Here is a 20,659-nt window from a genome sequence, read left to right as displayed (position 1 = left end):
ATCTGACCTATATCCGTGGCAGAATGTTTGGGAAGGAACATTCGCTACAGTAGAAGATTTCACGACTGTTTTGGGGTCTTGTCATGGGGTATAAATGGATACCACCATAGTGGAATGTGGCTCGGAAAGTTCCTGTACCCGTAGATCACATATAATGCAGCAAGAATACATCAGGAAATTCACCAAAGACGGCAGTAGTGATAGTGTTGGTACAACTATGTGATAGAAAGCAAAGGTACCCAGCTGTAATGGATAAATTTGCAATAGATATTGCCGTGAATCAATGAAAAAAGCCCGTAGCTCGCCGATGCGCCTGCGCTATGCATAAAGCCGATAAGATCTTCGTCACAGAAATGAGACCCGCAGAAGGATCGTGATCAAAAGAAGTAAAATCCTCCTCTAAAAATTCGTGAAAGCAGCGACAAATCACCTTCAATCCTGGTCGTCTTCCTCATCGTCACTGCCGGTATCCTGGTCGTCAAGATCCAAGTCCTCGTCTGAGTCACTTCCCCCAAACACATCGCTGTCGACTTCACTGTCGGCCCAGAAGTCTGCATCGTCGGCCTTCTCTGTTGGTCTGTTCATCGAGGACTCATGAGTGGGCATGACGAAACCGTCAGGAATGTCCTTCTTCGACTGCTCAACATCCTTCCTCACCAGCGCCTTGTAAGACTCGAAGTCCTTTCGTAGCATGACACCGGCATCAACATTGGCAGGCGATGACACTTCGGCATCATCTAGGAGTGATAGGATCGAGATAAGGACAGACTCGACACGTTGAGCGGGCGACCAGCGTTCCGAAGCCAGCTCGCCTGACATCTCGTCCTCACCGGGCGCGTGTAGAATAGATATGCAGAGTTTGCCGTCTGGATAGATGTTGGGGTGGTAAAGAGGGTGGAGAAACCGAAACTCTTCATGAGAAGTAATGAGGATCAGTGCTGACCGAGATGAAGACAAGGAACACAGGAGGGGCTCACCAGGCGGGGAGTATGGGTAGTTCTTGGAGAACTTCATGGACGCCTTGAAGTAACCGCCGTAGTACAGAGAGTCCGGGTTCAGTACGATAAGACCGACATTCCAGTTGAAGATATCTTCGTCATTGAGCTGCCAGGTTCATGTTAGACTGGATGTCATTATCTGCAAGGATACAGGCGGCAGTAGACCAAGTATTCCCCAAGGTTCGTGATCTCCAAAGCCTGACCCCGTAACCTGAACATATCCATATAATAGAGTAGGCGTACCTCGATGTTTACCCAATCCTCCTTAGCCAACGCCTTGTATTCGTTCATCAAAATACGCTCCGCCATGGCGGCGACAAGGAGTGGAAGCGGCTCGCGAGGTTCGATTGGAGGGACGCAGGTGTCCTGTCAAGGAGGGTGTTGCAAAGCAGGTAAGCCCAAAAGAGGCGGCAGAGTAAGCTGGCTAGCACCTTGTCAAGAGGTGAATAACAAAGCAAATACTAGTGAATGAACACAAAAGAACGGAAGAGGGAATACATGGGCAGCTCAGGGTGGTCGCCTGAACGATCAAAGGCTGCCTTACGTTTTGGCCATGGCTTTCCTCTTTGGGTTACGGTGCCGCTGTGGCAATCCATGACGGAAGAACCCGGGGTGGCGCTACACCAGAATAGGAAAAATTACTGCATACAAAAGACAATCAGAACCTCTGTACCTAGGTCCACAGAGTGGGCAGGAAGGCAGCCATGTGCCCATGTCTATCTAGGTGGCCAATTATCAGAAGGCTTTTTCAGACTCAATTGGAATTCTATCTTCATTTTATGACCATTCCGACATTGAAAGGGTACCTTATACATCGACTTGGACATCAAATCAGTCCTTCGATATCTCTTTGGGTGGACCCATTACGGCGTAGTATCTGATGCCATCATACTAGTTCAAACTTGAGAATCAGATCATCCCAGAGTCAGAATGGAAATAAGAAAAGCTCTCCAAGTAGGTTGAATGTCCTGTCAAAGCAAGCGCAAAGTTAGAGGCTGCTCCTTCGTCTTAGGACGGCACCTCTCTAATGCCGGTGGATATTAGATCAGGCCAATAAGACAAAGTATCTTGTCACGTCGCATTTGTTTATCTCATCCTGTTGTTGGATGGGATCATCGCACCTCCAGTGAGTCATGCCGACTCATGCGGCATGCCCCGAGTCTGAGACAACCCTGGCTAGCGCGCGACTATCATTGACAATAACGCCCTCCGTCGGAGTCCTAATTGATGACACGAGTCGGATAAGATAGAGATACCGACCCTCGTCTTCGTTGATCTGCAGCTGCTTGTAATTGGAAATGTGTAAGTTTCTCCGGAGTATATCGGTGTCGGTGTGATGAGGGAGCGAAGAAGCTGCAGGAAGCAATAAGTGATAAGTGATGTTGATGGTTGATCACATGCTCTGGTGCTGACTACTTTGAGTACTGATGTTCTGCGCCTAGACCATCATAGAGGACAAGAAGCGAAACAAGCATCACAAGATACTCTTTACCTAGGATTTTGATGAAACTGACTCATATTAAAACCTACCATCGTGCTCTGTCCATGGAGTGATGATGATAAAACCTTCGTTTCCTAGGCAGCTCCCGGATAGCGGTGACCCTCCACCCACCTACGGAGCAATCACTCAACTTCCTTGGACAGTGATAGTGACATCCCCAAGTGTTCTGTGTTTCCTAAAGCTGGAAAAGATTCACTTGACCTTTAACAGCAGTCTGACTCACACTCAGAGAAGGAATTGCATATGGTGATAAAATAATAGCACAAGAAGATCATTGTTGGTGGAGTGCTTTAAAAGGTCGATCTGGGTTGCATCGGCCTCTTGCTTCTAGTAGGGAGCTAGCGCCTCTAGTGCTCTAGTCCCAATCTGCTCGCCGCCCCCTTCCCCCCACCCACTGCATTAGTATTAGACTATCACTCTTCAGAATACTACTTCGTAAATAATACTGTCGAATTCGATTCTTCCGGGTTCCGCGACCACCTTGATTTGACCTCTTCGTATTCATTTCCTTCTTTTTGATCTTTTGACCTAAATATCTTTGCTTTTCGTCCGTTTAGAGAGAACCCCCGGCAATGCCAGGCTCGTTCTGATTTCAATGTTGGAAAGCTGTCAGTAACGCGAGTAGCTTTGGCAAGTTCTTGTTCTTACGCTTCGACGTCATCCACCGCGGACTACATTCCAGCACCTGGATGTGAGGCGGAAGAATCGACGTGGCTCTCGATCTTACTTCTGCTACTTATAATTCTGTCCCAACATAAAAATGTTGCCAGAATGCCATGGTCCCATCTGGGCCATTGATGACGTTTCCCGTTGCTTTCAGCGCAAGTATGTCTCAAGCGCTCATCTGTCCCTGCAACTTGCAAAGAATTATCTCCGTCTAACGCATTTTGAGTTAATACAGATATCTGCAACTTATATTTCCATTAGCAGCATGCGGTCTCTCCTTATTGTATATCGTACTCCGCGTTGTCCATCGCTACGTTGTGAAAAAGAAGGGAATCGCTTACACGGTCCTCGCGAACGATGAAGCCGAGAATGGAGTATCCAGTACTGGACCAGTTGATGAAGAGGACGGAGAGGAAGGAGAGGAAACCGATCCGATGTTATTCAAGGCGACGCAGCTGGAGCAGACGCGATTGGAGCTCGACCGTCCGCGAGGAGAAATCGCCATCATAGCTTTGGAAATAGCTGCATTAGTGGGCTTAGTGACCACGTTTGTCATCATACTGAACACCAACGCCTGGGGCGACAATGGGACGCTTCCAGCTGTGGGAAAGTTGATTTCATGGGGCTATATACTGTTTTTAGTGCTGGTTCGATTCACTCTTTCAACTTTGAAGCTGCAATCGTCTCCTCGGTTGTGGAACCACACTGCGGCCCTTTATGGTATGCAATGGTTGTTCAACCTCTTTGTGTTTCGATCAACCGTCATTTACCCCTCGTCGAAACGCGCTTTGACATTGAGCGCCGTCGAGTTTGCACTGTCCACACTGCTCTTCCTCATTGCTGTGACCACACGCAGAGGTAACAAGGCAGTTTTGGTGCAACGTGAAGATGGATTAGAGCCGCCGAGACATCCCAAGGCCAGCTTATTGTCACTAGTGACTTTCTCCTGGTTAGATCCACTAATCTGGAAGGGTTACAGACAGCCGCTTGAACTAGACGATGTCTGGAACTTAACAGCATCACAAAAAGCTGCTACAGTTTTGGAGGACTTTCGCCGCAAGCAGCCCAAAGGCTCATTAGTCTGGAGGCTCGGGCGCTATTTCTACGGCACGCTCCTGCTTCAGGGTGCATGGACGATATTCTCCAATCTCTTCACCTATCTGCCGACCCTCCTTCTCAAAGCTATTCTGGAATATGTCGAGGATCCCAGATCAACCACCACCAACGCAGCCTGGCTGTACGCGATCCTTCTTTTTTGCTCTGGAGCTATCCAAGGTATCGCTGATGGACAGGCTCTTTGGATTGGCCGAAAGCTAGGTGTCAAGCTTCGTGCTATTATTATCGGCGAAATCTACGCCAAAGCTCTGCGCCGAAAAGCCGGTTCCTCTCCTGAGGCACCAAAGAAGAAGGAAGAAGCTCAGAAGGCCGGCAAAAAGAACAGGATCTTTTCCTTTGGCCGCAAGCAGAAGAAGAAGGCCACAGTGGATTCTGAGACTCCAGCTCCAGCAGAGTCCGCCAAGGCAGATCCGGCTCAGTTGGCCAATGTCGGCACCATCATCAACCTGATGGCCATTGACTCTTTTAAGGTCAGCGAAGTGGGCGCCTATCTTCACTTTCTCTGGGCTAGCGTTCCTGTCCAAATCATCATTGCTGTCACACTTCTGTATCGACTCCTTGGTTTCAGCTCCTTCGCTGGGATCGTTCTCATGGTCCTCATGCTTCCGGTAAATCTCTTTATTGCCAAAAGCTTCGCTAGGTTGCAGAACCAGATCTTGGCTGGAACTGATGCACGTATCCACGCAACCAACGAGGTCCTTCAAAACATTCGTATTGTTAAATATTTCGCTTGGGAACAGCGTTTCGAAGATATTATTGACGAGAAGCGCAGAGCGGAGTTGAAATCGCTACGGAATCGCTACATTCTGTGGTCATTCGCCGCAACGGTTTGGTACGGCACACCAATTCTCATCACCTTCACCTCATTCTTCTTGTATACCGTGGTTGAAAAGAAGAAACTGACACCATCGGTCGCTTTCCCGGCTTTGTCTATGTTCTCCTTACTCCGCGTACCCTTGGATCAGCTGGCCGATATGGTTGCTCATGTTCAAGAATCAAAAGTCTCCCTAGACCGTGTGGATACATATCTCAATGAAGAGGAGACAGAGAAGTACAGAATATTGAGCACAGGCACGGATCCTGAAACGACGCCTAAAATTGCATTGGAGAACGCTACTCTTTCCTGGGGCACTCCCAAGAAAGACAGCCATGGGGACGCCTCTGACAACGGGGAGGCCTTCCGTTTGATCAATATGAACGTGTCCTTCCATATTGGTAAACTCAATATCATCGCTGGGCCCACTGGTTCTGGAAAGACGTCCTTATTGATGGCACTTTTGGGTGAAATGAAACTGCTAGAAGGCCGAGTCCATATACCTGGCGGAACGGCCAATCGAGCTGAATTGCCCGCTGATCCCCAAACTGGACTCATTGAGAGTGTCGCATACTGTGCACAAGAAGCATGGCTTGTCAACGCTACGGTCAAAGAGAACATTGTGTTCGCTTCTCCTTTTGATGAGAGTCGCTACAGGGCCGTTATCAAAGCCTGTGCTCTCGAGCGCGACTTGTCCATTCTCGACGCGGGCGATCAAACCATGGTTGGCGAGAAAGGTATCAGTCTTTCTGGAGGACAGAAGCAGAGAATCTCACTGGCTCGCGCTATCTACAGCAGGGCTCGTCATCTGTTGCTCGACGACTGTCTCAGTGCCGTGGACTCTCACACTGCAAAGCACATTTTCCGAGAGGCTCTCAGAGGTCCACTGATGATGAACCGAACCTGTGTACTTGTAACTCACAACGTCGCTCTGACAGTTCCTCAAGCCGATTTTGTCGTCGCCCTCGACAATGGTAAGATTACCGCTCAAGGTCGCCCAGATGATATCGCTAGCTCGGGCGTTTTTGGCGAAGACTATTTCAAGTCTCGGCCCACCTCGAGAGCCAGTACCCCTCGTTTATCACGCATGCCATCTGACGGGGGTGACGGACACACGGAGGAACAGCCCTCAACAAACGGGAAGGTGAACGGATCTAGTAAACCGACTACGCAGGATCAGAAAGGGGACAATGTACAGTCGAAGCTGACTGAATCAAAAGCTGTCGGAAGTATCAAGTGGTCGACCATTCAGCTTTACCTCAGATCGATGGGTCCCTGGTACTACTGGATAAGTGCTGCTCTTGTCTTCAGCTTGCAGCAAGTGGGATCGGTCTCGACCAACATCTGGATCAGACAGTGGGCGAATTCCTATCAGGTTGAAGCAAATGACTCAGTTGATGCTGGCACTTACGCTGCTGCGACAACATTCAAATTCCCGTCGTTTAATGCTGGGGGCGTTCCGCGCACTTCCAACTCTTACGTTCCCCAGTTCGGTGTTCAACGAAGTCCAGCGGCCGATGGCGATGTCAAGGTCTCCTACTATTTGGGAGTCTACGCACTTCTAGGAATTGGCTACGTCCTAATCTCCCTATTGAGGGAGGGTGTTCTCTTCTGGGGCTCTCTCAACGCATCTTCCCGGATCCACAGGCGCCTTCTAGATACCGTGATGCATGCCAAGTTCAAGTTCTTCGATTCAACCCCGCTGGGTCAGTTGATGAACCGGTTCTCCAAGGATATAGAAGCTGTCGACCAAGAAGTCGCCCCTGTCGCTATTGGTATGATTCACTGCTTGGCTTCCGTCATTATGATAGTGATTTTGATCTCTGTCATAACTCCTGGTTTCCTGATCGCGGCGATCTTCATATCTATGGTCTATTTCGCTCTAGGGGCCGTTTATCTCAACGCGTCTCGTGATATGAAGAGACTGGAGTCAGTACAGCGAAGTCCTCTTTACCAGCAGTTCGGCGAGACCTTGAACGGCGTCGTCACCATTCGTGCGTATGGCGATGGTCCGCGGTTCATAGTCGACAATCACCGGCACATCAATGCCTACAACCGTCCCCACATATATCTCTGGGCTGCAAATCGCTGGCTGGCATTCCGTGTGGACATCACTGGCGCCTTAGTTTCGTTCTTCACAGCCACTTTCGTTCTGATCAATGTCGGGAACATTGACGCTGGTGCTGCTGGCCTGTCGCTCACGTATGCAGTTACTTTCACCGAGAACGTTCTGTGGCTGGTTCGCCTGTACTCGGAGGTTCAGCAGAGCATGAACTCGGTTGAACGAGTGAAAGAGTACCTTGACGTTGAGCAAGAAGCCAAGGCAGTAATTGTCGACTCGAGGCCGCCCGCCGACTGGCCCACTGGAGGCGCCGTCGAATTTATCAATTACACTACCCGGTATCGGGCTGACCTTGATCCTGTCCTTCGAAGTGTGTCGTTTGCAGTCAAGCCCGGCGAAAAAGTCGGTATCGTTGGCCGCACAGGTGCCGGGAAAAGCTCCCTCGCCCTTGCGCTTTTCCGAGGACTTGAGGCAGAGCAGGGTCAGATTCTCATCGACGGACTAGACATCGGCACCATTGGACTCCGCGACTTGCGGGAAGCAATTACGATTGTGCCCCAGGATCCAACTCTTTTTACAGGGACTATTCGAAGCAACCTTGATCCGTTCCACCTATTCAGCGATGAACAGATCTTCACAGCCCTTCGTCGTGTCCACCTCATCGGGTCGGGAACGTCAGGATCGGCAACTCCTATCACGGCTAGCACCGGGTCAGTCGCCGAACCGCACTTCATATCGGCCCATGGAGCCGACGTGGATGGCGCCGCTGTTCAAGACAATAAGAATATCTTCCGCAACCTGGAGTCTCCAGTCTCCGAATCAGGCTCGAATCTGTCTCAAGGCCAGAGGCAGCTTCTGTGCCTTGCGCGCGCCCTTTTGAAGAACCCCAAGGTTCTGATGATGGATGAGGCGACCGCATCTATTGACTACAACACTGATTCCAAGATCCAAGAAACGTTGCGGGAATTGCGAGAGAGCACCATTATCACAATTGCACACCGCCTACAAACCATCATTGACTATGATAAAGTCTTAGTGCTTGATCATGGCCGGGTCATTGAGTACGATCATCCCTGGACGCTGATCAACAAGCAAGATGGGATGTTCCGTAGCATGTGCGAGAACAGTGGCAATCTAGAGGTCCTCTTGGACGGTGCGAAAAAGGCATGGGAAAACAAGCGCCTTGTTGATGACTCATAGAGCTCTATACATACATACTGCCTGTTAATCAGTTCCTTTCTCTTCCTCGTTTGGGTTCCTGTTACAAATATAGGGACCAAAAGTCGCGTATATCTTTTTTTGGGAGGCCACCTTATTCTTAGCACTGATCAGTATTATTCTAGCACATGTGGCGATTAGAGTGCTTCTCCTTACATCATGTTCATATTTGGCAAGAGCGCATATTTATTACTATGAGAATGCTGCAATTTCCTTTCGTGCTGAGTAGCGCAGTGTGGATAGTAGGAAGTTGAATGATGCCTCAGTCTTCCACCTGTTCTTCTTTCGGACTAGCGCATGATTGTCGATGCCCAAAAGAGTAAGAGACGAGCATCACCGACGCCATACACCCATCTCTAAGGGCTGAAAGAACTCCCTTGGGATCATCGGCAGCAAATCTAGATGTGGGACGGCAAACGTGAGAGACAATGCTACTGGATCTCAAAAGACGAGGGATGATCCCTTGACTCGGCCTCACCGATGCGGACATGATATCACGGCTGCAAATTTCGGAGCCGTACGGGAGCCCGCCGTTCATGAGATCATGGTGGCCAAGAGATCGGATATCTCACCAGATGGACGCGTACCCCTCAGCTTCGTGCCATGCAGAAGATCCCGAATCGCAGGGTCTAGGTCGAAGAATTCTTGCCGTTCGACCATTGTTCGGTGTGATTTGCGACTGGTTCCGAGGAAACAGAGTTTCTAGTGACTGGTGTCAATGATGCAACGGAGCCGGGAAGACAGCTCTATGGGCATAGATTCCCGCCTGAACAAACTCAATTGTATACAGGAATAGTCCAAATTTCATCATACAGTTGCATTCATGACCGGTTGAACAGTCGTCGTTGTTCATAATGACTGCAAGGACTTGGACTGTACCACTGAGGGAGCTTATAAGAGAGTCACTCAGCCGAAGTACGCGTGGCGCAAGCTGTATTCCGTTTCAACCTTGAAGTATATCAACTGCTCCTACGGTCTCGACGCATCACCCAGTCAAACCCCAGTGACTTTCTGACGCTCACCATGCATATCCTCCCGACATTGAGCGGCCTCCTGCTGGCAGGCGCGGCCACCACCGCGGCCCTCAACAACAGCTACTGCGCCCCCAAGTCCGGCGACGTCCAGGTCGTCCAGTACGCCTGGGCCCTCGAATACATGGTCCAGCAATACTACGCCTCCGTCGCAACCAACCAGACCTTCCTCAACTCGGCGCAGAACAGCTCCACCGCAAACTACGCCTCCAACCTGCAGGGTATCGGCCAGCAGAACCGCCTCGGCGTCCGCGCCGCGCAGCAACTCGGCAAGCGTATCGGCAACTTCACCGCACCAGGCTGCAACTTCACCTTCCCCACCCCGGACAGCAGCCAGGCCTTCCTAAGCAACGCCCAGGCGTTCGAGTCCAACGCCTCCGCCGCCCTCATCGGCCTCGAGGGCTACACCCAGGCCCCGGAGGTCTCGTTCCTGATCGCCCGTCTGGCCGCCCAGCACGCCGGCCACGCCGCCTACCTCGCCACGACCCAGCAGGCCTCCGTCTTCCAGAGCAACGTTACCTCGCTGGTGCGCGCCTACAGCCCCAGCTACGTGCTCTCCAACGGCACCAGCCCTGGCCAGCTGGGCCGCTACTTCAAGGGATGCGTCTCGGCGCCTCGGCCCCCTTGCGGAAATCTTACCATCGGGCCGTTGATCGCTACCTTGGGTGGCAACTCCTCTTCAACGAACTCGTCTTCTTCCTCGTCGACCGCCACGTCTAGCTCCGCTTCTGATACGGCCACTTCTACGGGGTCTAGCAGGAGACGATTCTGGTAAAACGTTAAAACAGGGCTGTATATTGTGTTATTTTCCAAAGCCGCCTGCAAAGGCACGAAGTAAACCCTCATGACCTCAGTACCTATTAAGACGGAAGGGATGGTGTTGCTGTAATTAATAACGTGGGCTACTTTCTTTAGCATAATGCCCTGTTACTCAATGGTATTAATTGATGACAATATGTACGGATACGCGATTTCTTCTTATATACATGTATATACACGTTCCTTATCAAAATCCGATGTACCGTGAATAATCTATAGACAATGGCTCCTTATGCGCCGATCACCCTTGGTATCCAAAACTGTCATGATTCCATCGTTGCACAATTTGCTGCTCAGAGTAGTAGCCATATCTGCTTCAAGTCCCTTGAAATCTGAGACATACCGCTTAGTCGGATTTGGACAAGTCCATGACGAACCGCCACTCCGGTGTCTTTGACGGGTGACGAAGCAGACTTGTCGCAAGAAGTAAGACCCCGGATGTGCCGGATCAGTGAATTCGATGCACTCCGCTTCACTCCGAGGCAGGTCCAGAGTTATTCTCCTTCCTTCTTCTTTTGTCTGTTGCCACGTCTTCAATCCTGCCTGATCAAGGACAGGTACCTTTCTAGACTTTCGCCCATCACGTTGATGAAGGGCCACTGGGTGTTTCGCCGGAAAAGGCGGGCCCACAGTTTGATGACTGCATATCCAAGGCTTCGTGGATCCTGACCTGGGGGTGTCTCCCCATCTTCTAGGTCCATTGAAGCATATGCTTCCTCGACTATGCAACGTGTCCAATGCAGGATTCGACTCTCATTTTCTGCATCGAAAGTTAGCAAATCAGCAATGGACGAGAGCATCCGAACAGTGTCGCCTCATACCACTCAGAGTTGTTTGATTTCCTGCCTCTGCTAGAGACAGTAGCCATTTGCTCAGGAGGACTGCACACTCCAGACTGGCAATAGAATGTCGGACGCTCCAGAAGAAGGCTTGACTACGTGCAACATAGTCAATTCCCAGGCGTACAGGAATGCTTAACGCGTGCGCAGCATAGATCAGCGCAGGCGTCAGTCGATAGCTTCGTCCCGGCCGCGGTGATCGATGTAGCGCCGCAGCAATGACGTATGGGTCTCGGGTCTCCAACTGGCGGTAGGGCCCTAGATTCAAAGAAAGGCGAACATAGGCCAACCCCAGAAGTGAGCTCGACGTGAAGGGAATGGGACCATTTTCATTATGGGGATTGAGACTGGACTCCGGTGCTTGCTGCCAGACAGAAGTCCAGGAACGAAGTGCCCTCCTGTGCAATGGTCAGTTTACCATTTGGTGCGATATTAGCTCAACATATAGCGAGACTCACTCCAGTTTATTTAATTCCTCTGTGGGTAATGAAAATGACTGGTCTCCATTAGGGATGGAAAGTTCGCTGACCAGATGAATGCGCTGTAGAAGGCCATGGAGTAGAATGTAGTTGCCTAATGGCGAAGGGATCGGATCCAACATGACAGGCGTTCGTGACTTCTGCAGAAGTAGGGCCAGCGCATCCTGGAAGAACAACTGTTGCGAGCCAACCTCCTTTTGCGCGGCCTCCCATTCACTAGCTGTGGTGGCTTTCCATTCCTGAGTGGAACAGGGCAGCCGCAAGTGTACCTCGCTACTTCGAAGCACCGGGTAGATATTATACGCGATGCTGTGGACATGAACAAAGCAAAAGGAAACAAGTCGAGTACGGCGAACGGACTCATCCTCTGCCCACTCATGCCAATGCATAGGCGAATGTCTCGGAGTTACTGCGATGTTCTCAGTTAAGCCAAATTCCCGCAAACACCTCACTAGCAGGTGCTGTAAACCAAAGGCTTCCTGAACTAGTTCGGGTCCTTCCCAACTTGCAAACCCCATCAAGACAAGCAGGGTGCGGATGTTCTCTATCTGCCTCCAGCCACTCCATCCGGGAGCATTGCCTAAAGGAAGAGGAATCGAAGAGGGCGCCTGTTGGTGAAACGTCCCCGGAACAGTAGAGAGCGGCATCTGGATGGCATTGCTGTACGACCCTCCAGTGGAGGGCTGCGCCTCTTTGGAGAGCCTGTGAAGTAAGATTGCTTTTGAGGCGTAGAAAAGCCTTTCGGCGTTACGGTGCTCAAGCCGGTACTGAGCACCCACAGTCAAGAAGGCTAATATCAACTCTGGTGCTCGTTCATTGATCCGTAGTGTGGGGAGGTGTATAAAAGGTAAATGTGTATGGAAGCCATCAAAGAAAGAGGTCAAGTATCTTGTCAGCGTGTGCCGAGACGGCAGAACGAAGTCAGGTATTAAGTGACGGAATTCCTCTAGAGAGGTTGCGAGCCGCAGTCTTTGTTCTTCGGTCACCTTAAGAGGCGAATAATTCGTTGCGGTCTGAGGGGGTTCTGAACTGTACGTCAGACACAACAGCTTCTTTTCAATTTCTCAGTTAACATACCATGATCCGACACAGTTCCGAGGCTCTGATCACCTGGCGGTACCGATGGTAGCCAAGATCTAAACGGCGAGTCATCGCGGGATCCCCTCGTCTGGCCTCGACGATTTGAGCTAAGCTGCTCTCTCGTTGCTCGGCCAGGATCGGGGACTTCGGCTGGAACTGCACTGTGAACCTGCGAGATCTCACCTTCGGTGGGAACCCATTCCGCCGGCAAGCCGATCGAGTCCAGGAAATGAGTGAAATCCTGGAAATGGTTCAGCTCTTCAGGAAGGTACGGCAATGGTTGCGCTAAGAGCAATTAGCAAACTACTGATTGATCAATATGACGGCCGGTGGCCTACCAACGGGTTGACTGTCTCGATAGGCTCCGGGGAGGAGTAGCTGTGCCGCTTGAAGAATATCCGCATCGTGAGCCACTGCTGGATGCGTCTCCAGGCCTGTATTGTTACCACGCTCGTGGAGCATGTTTTGCTCGCCTGTCAGATACGATGCAGGATGGGCACCGGGCCATTGTCCTATAGTAGGGGTTACGGGCAGAGGAACCTCTGCCCGTGGCATAGGTTGTGCATCATGATGGTCTTGGGCAATATGGGATTCGGCCTGCTTGGGCACCTGAACACCCACTGGCTGAACCTGATCCTTGGCTACCTGTTCAGGTTGAGAGCTAGGTGAAGAGAGACCATTGTCTTGGTGCAAGATACGTGTGTGCCGCTTGAGGAGATCACGGCGTGTAAAAGCCGCCCCGCAGAAACAGACGAACGGCTTCTCTTTAGTATCTGAGCAGAGCCATCAGCAAGACATGTCTACGGTATAGTTGCCAATAGACAGAAAAGCGAACGCTCATTGGTGATGATTGGAGAGGCCCTTACGAGTACGGATATGCCGCTCAAGATGTTCTGTTCTCCTGAAGTTCCGACCGCAATGGACGCACACGCGAGTCTTTGCTCCAACGCTCGAGCGACGAGGGCCGCGTGTGGGCTGCGACGACTGAGACAACATCAAGACATTTGGGGTGCATAACAATACAATTAATTCTGAGGTTGATACTAAAGAAGGAAAGTCTCTCCACTTGGAGACGGCAAGGTTGAGCAAGTGGACTAGATGACTGCGCGTCTTTGGAGGTTGGACTCGGAGAGGAACAGTGCGACCGGGGGAGAGTCGAGGGGAATGGGAATAGAATACAGTACCGTCAGTACGTAACTGACCCCAACGGCTGGGCGGGGTAGATCATAGATAATAGATAACCAAAGTGACCCCAACAGATAGATAGGTATGCTCTTCCTTCCTTACCCCGCGCACAGGATGAGCATCATCATTATCTAGCAAGATACTTGAGTTTGGTTGAGCCATTTCAACGCCATCGTCACAGCGAGATAGATACTGTCTCAGAGATACAGCTATGGTGCGAGCGTATTCATTTCCCGGTGTTGCAGTCATCACGGGGCCGGTGGAACAGGTATATTCTATCTACCTTAGACCTCGAGCAAGTCTTTCAAAAAAGAAATCCCCTTGTTGCTGAGACTTCCCAGGGATTGGTGCAGCAATTGCAAAAGCGTTTGCCTCCGCGGGATGCGAGCGAGTAGCCATAACAGACATCAACGAATCCTCTCTGGAAAAGACGCGAGACGCTATTTCCTCTCTTCACCCCAATACCCGACTGGTAGTAAGAGCAGGGAATATGGCGGACGAGGGATTCGTCGAGGCCTTTATGAATGAAGTGGTGCGCACATTCGGTCGTATCGATTATGCAGTGAACTGCGTCGGCATACTTGGGGACTCGGGCCGATCAACAGAGACAAGCACAGACGACTTTGACCGCATTACCAATATCAATTACAGGGGTTGCTGGCTGTCGTCCCGAGCAGAGTTGAAGCAGATGCTTAGACAGGATCCTCTACCGAGCCATGATCCGGAACATGTACCGCAACGGGGGAGTATTGTCAATATCGCCAGTCAGCTGGGGATTGTCTCGCGTCCTGGGGCCCGTAAGCGCTCCTGTTTCTTCAACTCGAGATGCCGCTTGAGCCTTTACTGATACTCTTTTTGAAAACAACAGCGGCATACTGCGCCTCCAAAGCCGCCATTATCGGCTTGACTCGAGCCGATGCAATAGACTATTCTGCGGACGGCATCCGCGTGAATTGCGTCTGTCCCGGGGTCATTGAGACCCCGATGACAACCGGCAATGAGGAGGTGCGTGCGCGGCTACAGCCTGCCGTGGACATTGCGCCTATGAAACGAATGGGCAAGCCAGAAGAGGTAGCAGATGCGGTTCTCTTTCTATGTTCGACGTTTGCTTCCTTCGTGCAGGGCCATGCTTTGGTGGTTGATGGTGGTTATACTATCAACTAGACCCTCGGCAAAGACCGAAGGCATAATGTACTTCGCGAAGTATTCTAATAACGCACAATATTTCTAGCAAGATAGTGCAAATTGACAGTATCTAGTTTAAACATTCAATTGTCAGAATTCTCCCTCCAGTTGAAATGGGTCTCCCATGCACGACCGGCTCGCAACACTTTCGACTCCTGCCACAGACCTCCTACAATCTGCATCCCGACCGGCAATTGGACGTCCGCATTGTCCCTGGCCGGGGCAAATCCCACAGGTATAGACATTGCCGGCTGGCCAGTTACGTCAAAGATCGCAGTATTTATCGTGAGACCCATGCTCGGCTTCACCGACTCCAACGGCAGACCACGCTTCCCGTGCTTAGGTGCAACGACCGGAGTAGTAGGCATGATTACCACATCGTACTGCTCAAAGATTGCCTCGTAGAGATCTCGGAGCCTCCGGCCAATGTTCATGGTCTTGCCATAGAGATCAGGGAAGCGCGAGCTAAGGTACAACCCGTTGATGATGACGTTCTTCGTCGCGGGGAACGCCCTCTGATAGCTCTCGTTTGTCCACGGGAGCCTTGCACGCTCCATTTCGGTCAGATACAGGCCTCTTCTTCCATGGGCATGTCCGAGGAGATTCATGGAGCCTGCTATGCGCTGTTGGATTGTCCAGATGGCGGGGCCTTGCAAGTGCTCTGGGAGAGAAATCTCCTCAACTGCGGCACCGAGCTCTGTGAATCTCTGGGCGGCCGTCCTGACACAGTCCCTGAGTGCGGGATCGACTGCTGCGTGCTCAAATCCTTCTTTCAACAAGGCAATCCTGAAGCCGTCGAGCCTCGTTGGCTCTGCGTGAAGTCTCTGAGCAAAAGTTGTTGATCCGGGCTTGGGACTGCCGAGCGATCTGTCGTCTATTCCGTCGTAGCCACTGATAGCATCCAGACACAGGGCAATATCTTGCACATTTCGAGCCAGTGGTCCGGCATGGTCATTCACCGCATCGCCGCTTGAAATGCCGGTAAACGGAACCAGGCCATGTGTAGGCTTCAGACCAACGCCTGCGGGAGAATATCAGTGAGGCATTCAACTTGTCTTATTTGGGGCGATCATACAGCCACATAGTGACGCAGGCACTCGAATACTCCCCCCTTGATCACCACCTATTGTAATATCCACCAAGCCACCGGCCACCAGAGCAGCTCCGCCAGATGTGCTACCGCCGGCAGAATAACCAGCCGCAAAAGGATTCTCGACGATACCCTGAGCACTAGTATAGGAGCCGGTAGAATGGCAAAAGTTTTCGCACGTCGAGGTACCCAAAATATCAGCGCCGGCATCCAGGAGTCGCGTAACAACTGTCGCATCGGTGATCGGTGTCCAAGACGGAATCACATCGCTGCCCAGTAGCTGAGGGACCCCAGCGACTGCAATACAGTCTTTCAAACTGACCGTCTTCCCAGCCAGCGGACCTCCATCGGCGTTACCCTTGATCAAGAATTTATGCGCCCACGCCTGACCAAAAGCCTGCTCTTCCGGCGACGGTCGTCGGATGTTTTGTCGTGGATAACGTGATAGATCCGGCACAGGCTGGTAATCTGGGAGCTTCGCGACGTCCTCTGCACAGTCATGGACGGCTGCTAGGAGAGTATGAAAATCATCTGCTTCATCGGGGTTGACTGAGAGGCCAACATTATTCAGAAGGACTTGCGCGTCTTCCTTCTTCACAGGGTTGTCTCTGTATGAGCATCGTGAGTTCTGGCCTTACGATGATCCATCACGCTGAGATCGAACTTACGGGGAAATCGAGGTAAACAGGACCGACATGATGACCCTCGGATATACACAACTTGGACGCGTGGAAGGGGTCTGTGATGTCTTGGGAAGATTGATGAAAAGAATTTGTTACACAAATTCATTCTCGAGCTTTGCACTCAACAGCTATCATCGTGGACGTATGAGAAGTACTCCAACTTGAAGACTCCAACTGCTACAGACAGCTCCCTTATCATGCATGTTGGAGAGAAAAGATTTGGAGTCTTCTTGTCAAACCCCACTTCTAGGCTGGAATTATCAATGATTAACAGCCGAATGAACATTACCATATCAGAGTAGTCATTGTAAGCTCCACTGCTATCAAATCCATTATCCTGGGGGGTGAGGGGAACATTCCCATCTCCGCACAAGAGAAGTGCATGGCCTGATAAGCGTCAAGTCCTGCCCTTTTCAGCTACAGACTCAACCGAGCGATCCAAGACTGGCTTCTTTAGACCGTTGCGCCAATTGGAAAGAAAATTTTCTCTAATTGCAACAATTTCTTAAGGTATTTCTTGGGGAACCCGACCTTGTGGCTCTTCGCCATCGATTTAGCATTCGTTATACTCTCTCATTTGCGCCTCCAATAACAAAACCTTCTAACGTCGATACAAGCTCAAAATTGCAGAAATGGGCAAGAAGCGTGTTCTCGTCACTTACGGCGTCGATGTCGATGCAGTTGCCGGCTGGCTCGGTTCTTACGGGGGGAAGACTCAACGAATGACATCAGCAGAGGTGATTCATGCGGTCAACGCGGATTTACGGGTTCCTCATGCGCTGACTTGGCCATGAACAGGTGTTTGGGCTGGCACTGTCGGCACGAGACGTCTTCTGAAATTCTTCGACAAGTACGGCATCAAAGCGACATGGTTCATCCCGGGCCACTCGTTAGAATCATTCCCCGAAGACATGGCTGCCGTGCGCGACGCCGGCCATGAGATCGGTCTCCACGGATATTCGCATGAGAACCCGAAGGACATGACGATCGAACAGCAGCGGGATGTCCTCCATAAAACCTACCGGATGTTGACGGAGTTCTGCGGAAAACCGCCGCGCGGAAGCGTTGCCCCGTGGTAGGTTGCTCTCTTGTACGTTGCAAATATCTTTCTGCTAATAGAGTGGCCTAGGTGGGAAACGAGCAAAGAAGGGGCACAATTGCTCCTAGACTACGGAATCGAGTACGACCACAGCATGAGCCACGAAGATTGTCAAGCGTACTACTTGCGGACAGGAGATTCCTGGACGAAGATCGACTACAGCAAGAAAGCAGAAGAGTGGATGAAGCCTCTGGTCCCTGGTCAGGAGACGGGGCTTGTGGAGATCCCCGCAAACTGGTACATCGACGATCTGCCTCCGATGATGTTCATCAAAGCAGCCTCCAACAGTCATGGATTCGTCAATCCCCGTGATGTGGAAGACATCTGGCGCGATCACTTTGACTACTTTTACAGGGAGTATGACACTTTCATTTTTCCAATCACGATCCATCCGGACGTTTCTGGGCGGCCACCGGTGCTTCTCATGCATGAGAGACTCATTGAGCATTTTAAAAAGCATGATGGAGTGGAATTTGTGACTATGGAGCAGGTCTGCGATATCTTCAAGAAGGAAAACCCAGCACCAGCAGGCGCTCTCATGCCAGCCGAGCCGGGGGCCATCCTCAAGCAATAAACGTATAGTCTGCTTACCTTAGTTATTGGGCGATTCTCCAAAATGAAGTATCTCATTCTCGGGGATTAACTACAAGCGTGGTTTAGTACTACGTAGCCCTGGATGGATTGACTCCAACACTCTCCAATACTCCAACTGCCAAAATAAAGCTGCAGATACTGAAAATACCCCAGATTTCAATATTAGTGACTAGCAGTTATGACTTGTATGTAATCCTCAAAATGATAGTCAATCTTCCTTACCCCATCTCTTTTCGGGCTGACCGTTACTCCAACTCTGGGGTTTAGCCTCTTCCATCTTCTTATCTTTTCTCCATGCGGAAATGTGGATCAGCACGCTGAGACCGTCTAGTTTTATCACTGCCCTATGGGATATCATGATTGTAGGCTTGAGATGGAAACCTTATCGCGTGTGCTTGTCCCCGTTTGGTCATCCAAGTGGGCAGTATTGGCAGTGATGAGGTATATAAAAATCCAACCTCCACGACACATATGGTGAAGCTCGACTCAGACCATCATTCTAACCGAGCTTCGACCATCATGTCAATTTCTCCTGCCGAGGGCAAAGACCTCAAAATCTCGCCTGCAGAACCATTCGCAGACGATGTTGCGGTTTCCCAGTCCGAGAAGTACCAGTCCGGTGAAGATAGCTTTGAGATCTTCAAGAAAGGAGAGGGTCAGGTGGACTTTCGCACTGTCGGATGGCTTCAGGCCGCTGTCATCTTTCTCAAGGGTATGCATATCTGCTTTGACAGCGTTGCATTTGCCGTGACTAAACCCCTATAGTGATCTTTGCCACCGGCATCCTCTCCATTCCGTCGGTCATGTATGACCTGGGTGCGTTTCCAGGAGCCGTCAACCTCGTAGGCTGGTGCGTCCTCAACGCCTATGGCGCTATTGTCCTGGGCAACTTCCGAAACTCCTATCCCGGCTGCCATTCGATCGTGGACATGGTGCATCTAGCTGGAGGCCGTTGGGGCCCGCTCATGCGAGAGATCGTAGGCGTGATGTTCATCCTGGCCTATGTGATCACTGCCTCCTCCGGCATCATCGGCGTCTCAGCTGCTTTCAATGCCCTGTCCCGACATGCAATGTGCACCGTGTACTGGTCTCTCATCTCCACGGCCATCGTTGCCCTCTTCGCCAGTGTCCGCAAGTTCGCCCATGTCGGCTGGCTCACCTGGGTTGGGTTCTTCAGCGTCTTCGCTGCCGTGTTCATCATCGTGTACGTTTATCCCCCTACGGCCTCCACGACAGACAAAACTGACGAGTTCTCACGGCAGCATCGGCGTCACAACCCGCGATCGCCCCGCCGCAGCCCCCAAACCGGCCCCTTCGACCTCGGCTTCCGCGCCATCGGCCATCCCACCTTCGCCGCAGGCATCACCGCCTCCACAACAATCTTCTGCTCCAGCGCCGCAACCTCCGCCTTTCTGCCCGTCATCTCGGAGATGCGCAAGCCCAGAGACTACCCCAAAGCCGTGTACCTGAGTATGAGCTTCGTGACAACCTCCTACCTCGCCTTCAGCCTGGTCATCTACGCCTGGTGCGGCAAGTGGATCGCCTCGCCCTCGCTCGGCAGCGCAGGCGAGACCGTCAAGCGCGTCGCATACGGCATCGCCCTCCCCGGCCTCGTCGTCAGCGGCGCGCTGTACGTGCACGTCGGGGCCAAGTATCTCTTCGTGCGGATCCTGCGCCACTCGCGGCATCTCCAGGCCAACACCCTCGTCCACTGGGGGACTTGGCTGGGTTGTACTATCACCCTATCCGCCATCTCATTCATCCTGGCCAGCGCCATCCCCATCTTCACGTATGTGCTTGCCTTGGTAGGGAGTCTCTGCTATTCGCCGCTGGCGATCTGCTTGCCCGGGTGGCTGTGGATTTATAGTCACCAGCACTACCGGCGGGGGAGCGTGGGCCGGCTCGTCATCTACGGTCTGCATGTGGGTATGATTCTACTGGGGATCTTTATGACTATCGGAGGTACATATGGGGTAGTGGTGCAGATTATGGATGCTTACCATAACGGACGGATTGACCAGGCGTTCTCGTGCGCGGACAATAGCGGTACAGGCTCGTAGTTCTCATTGTATTCTGCTTTTTCTGGAGTATTTTGGGATATCCGTTGCCCGGTTATATGTTTTATGATTTTATCTCTCTCATCTCCTAGACTGCAATCAACCCCCCATACATAATACAGAGAAGAAATGTAATCAATCAC

The 20,659-nt window shown here is 51.4% G+C and overlaps 8 protein-coding genes across 8 annotated transcripts; 5 read left to right on the top strand and 3 right to left on the bottom strand.

The window, feature by feature from the left end:
* Positions 1-432: 432 nt before the first annotated feature.
* Positions 433-1,307, bottom strand: P174DRAFT_364943 (putative ubiquitin conjugating enzyme (UbcC); the record flags this gene model as incomplete). Its single annotated transcript, XM_024822031.1, has 3 exons — positions 433-911; positions 978-1,104; positions 1,242-1,307. 3 exons carry the CDS (start codon positions 1,305-1,307, stop codon positions 433-435), a joined length of 672 nt encoding a protein of 223 aa, XP_024685778.1.
* A 1,639-nt stretch (positions 1,308-2,946) lies between these two features.
* Positions 2,947-8,548, top strand: P174DRAFT_438991 (putative ABC bile acid transporter). Its single transcript, XM_024826676.1, has 3 exons — positions 2,947-3,324; positions 3,401-8,474; positions 8,532-8,548. Exons 1-2 carry the CDS (start codon positions 3,260-3,262, stop codon positions 8,355-8,357), a joined length of 5,022 nt encoding a protein of 1,673 aa, XP_024685777.1. The 5' UTR covers positions 2,947-3,259; the 3' UTR covers positions 8,358-8,474; positions 8,532-8,548.
* A 662-nt stretch (positions 8,549-9,210) lies between these two features.
* Positions 9,211-10,338, top strand: P174DRAFT_384953 (ferritin-like domain-containing protein). Its single transcript, XM_024823230.1, has 2 exons — positions 9,211-9,329; positions 9,380-10,338. The coding sequence occupies exon 2, from the start codon at positions 9,399-9,401 to the stop codon at positions 10,179-10,181; it is 783 nt and encodes a 260-aa protein (XP_024685776.1). The 5' UTR covers positions 9,211-9,329; positions 9,380-9,398; the 3' UTR covers positions 10,182-10,338.
* On the bottom strand, positions 10,339-13,698 carry P174DRAFT_402249 (C2H2-type zinc finger protein). Its single transcript, XM_024823951.1, has 6 exons — positions 13,490-13,698; positions 12,962-13,396; positions 12,621-12,908; positions 11,523-12,567; positions 11,047-11,462; positions 10,339-10,985 (listed from the first exon to the last, which is right to left on the bottom strand). Exons 1-6 carry the CDS (start codon positions 13,617-13,619, stop codon positions 10,759-10,761), a joined length of 2,541 nt encoding a protein of 846 aa, XP_024685775.1. The 5' UTR covers positions 13,620-13,698; the 3' UTR covers positions 10,339-10,758.
* Positions 13,699-13,915: 217 nt separating this feature from the next.
* Positions 13,916-15,058, top strand: P174DRAFT_384947 (SDR family NAD(P)-dependent oxidoreductase). The gene is made up of 3 exons (XM_024823229.1): positions 13,916-14,076; positions 14,150-14,605; positions 14,677-15,058. Exons 2-3 carry the CDS (start codon positions 14,299-14,301, stop codon positions 14,970-14,972), a joined length of 603 nt encoding a protein of 200 aa, XP_024685774.1. The 5' UTR covers positions 13,916-14,076; positions 14,150-14,298; the 3' UTR covers positions 14,973-15,058.
* On the bottom strand, positions 15,059-16,867 carry P174DRAFT_384946 (putative amidase). The gene is made up of 3 exons (XM_024823228.1): positions 16,752-16,867; positions 16,069-16,691; positions 15,059-16,014 (listed from the first exon to the last, which is right to left on the bottom strand). Exons 1-3 carry the CDS (start codon positions 16,778-16,780, stop codon positions 15,077-15,079), a joined length of 1,590 nt encoding a protein of 529 aa, XP_024685773.1. The 5' UTR covers positions 16,781-16,867; the 3' UTR covers positions 15,059-15,076.
* A 531-nt stretch (positions 16,868-17,398) lies between these two features.
* P174DRAFT_510260 (polysaccharide deacetylase family protein) lies at positions 17,399-18,501 on the top strand (the record flags this gene model as incomplete). The annotated part of the gene is made up of 4 exons (XM_024831656.1): positions 17,399-17,411; positions 17,480-17,503; positions 17,565-17,841; positions 17,896-18,501. The coding sequence occupies 4 exons, from the start codon at positions 17,399-17,401 to the stop codon at positions 18,437-18,439; spliced, it is 858 nt and encodes a 285-aa protein (XP_024685772.1). The 3' UTR covers positions 18,440-18,501.
* A 313-nt stretch (positions 18,502-18,814) lies between these two features.
* On the top strand, positions 18,815-20,613 carry P174DRAFT_438987 (putative neutral amino acid permease). The gene is made up of 3 exons (XM_024826675.1): positions 18,815-19,171; positions 19,225-19,663; positions 19,757-20,613. Exons 1-3 carry the CDS (start codon positions 18,979-18,981, stop codon positions 20,517-20,519), a joined length of 1,395 nt encoding a protein of 464 aa, XP_024685771.1. The 5' UTR covers positions 18,815-18,978; the 3' UTR covers positions 20,520-20,613.
* The last annotated feature ends 46 nt before the right edge of the window (positions 20,614-20,659 follow it).

This window comes from Aspergillus novofumigatus (assembly GCF_002847465.1).
Source record: "Aspergillus novofumigatus IBT 16806 chromosome Unknown P174scaffold_2, whole genome shotgun sequence".
Taxonomy (NCBI): domain Eukaryota; kingdom Fungi; phylum Ascomycota; class Eurotiomycetes; order Eurotiales; family Aspergillaceae; genus Aspergillus; species Aspergillus novofumigatus.
Note: the sequence above shows the minus strand (reverse complement) of the source record. Positions and strands in the feature narration are given on the sequence as shown.

What these genes read in the sequence shown, in the direction of transcription:
- P174DRAFT_438991 (XM_024826676.1), top strand. Translation starts at nt 3,260, where the DNA reads ATGTTGCCAGAATGCCATGGTCCCATCTGGGCCATTGATGACGTTTCC. An exon ending in TCCCGTTGCTTTCAGCGCAA is followed by an intron (nt 3,325 to 3,400) that starts GTATGTCTCAAG and finishes GAGTTAATACAG; the next exon opens with ATATCTGCAACTTATATTTC.
- P174DRAFT_384953 (XM_024823230.1), top strand. Translation starts at nt 9,399, where the DNA reads ATGCATATCCTCCCGACATTGAGCGGCCTCCTGCTGGCAGGCGCGGCC.
- P174DRAFT_402249 (XM_024823951.1), bottom strand. Translation starts at nt 13,619, where the DNA reads ATGTTGTCTCAGTCGTCGCAGCCCACACGCGGCCCTCGTCGCTCGAGC. An exon ending in TCGAGACAGTCAACCCGTTG is followed by an intron (nt 12,909 to 12,961) that starts GTAGGCCACCGG and finishes AATTGCTCTTAG; the next exon opens with CGCAACCATTGCCGTACCTT. An exon ending in GAGGAATTAAATAAACTGGA is followed by an intron (nt 11,463 to 11,522) that starts GTGAGTCTCGCT and finishes ACCATTGCACAG; the next exon opens with GAGGGCACTTCGTTCCTGGA.
- P174DRAFT_384947 (XM_024823229.1), top strand. Translation starts at nt 14,299, where the DNA reads ATGGCGGACGAGGGATTCGTCGAGGCCTTTATGAATGAAGTGGTGCGC. An exon ending in TGTCTCGCGTCCTGGGGCCC is followed by an intron (nt 14,606 to 14,676) that starts GTAAGCGCTCCT and finishes TGAAAACAACAG; the next exon opens with CGGCATACTGCGCCTCCAAA.
- P174DRAFT_384946 (XM_024823228.1), bottom strand. Translation starts at nt 16,780, where the DNA reads ATGTCGGTCCTGTTTACCTCGATTTCCCC. An exon ending in CTGTTTACCTCGATTTCCCC is followed by an intron (nt 16,692 to 16,751) that starts GTAAGTTCGATC and finishes ATGCTCATACAG; the next exon opens with AGACAACCCTGTGAAGAAGG. An exon ending in GCCTGCGTCACTATGTGGCT is followed by an intron (nt 16,015 to 16,068) that starts GTATGATCGCCC and finishes ATTCTCCCGCAG; the next exon opens with GCGTTGGTCTGAAGCCTACA.
- P174DRAFT_438987 (XM_024826675.1), top strand. Translation starts at nt 18,979, where the DNA reads ATGTCAATTTCTCCTGCCGAGGGCAAAGACCTCAAAATCTCGCCTGCA. An exon ending in CGCTGTCATCTTTCTCAAGG is followed by an intron (nt 19,172 to 19,224) that starts GTATGCATATCT and finishes AAACCCCTATAG; the next exon opens with TGATCTTTGCCACCGGCATC. An exon ending in GCTGCCGTGTTCATCATCGT is followed by an intron (nt 19,664 to 19,756) that starts GTACGTTTATCC and finishes GCCCCGCCGCAG; the next exon opens with CCCCCAAACCGGCCCCTTCG.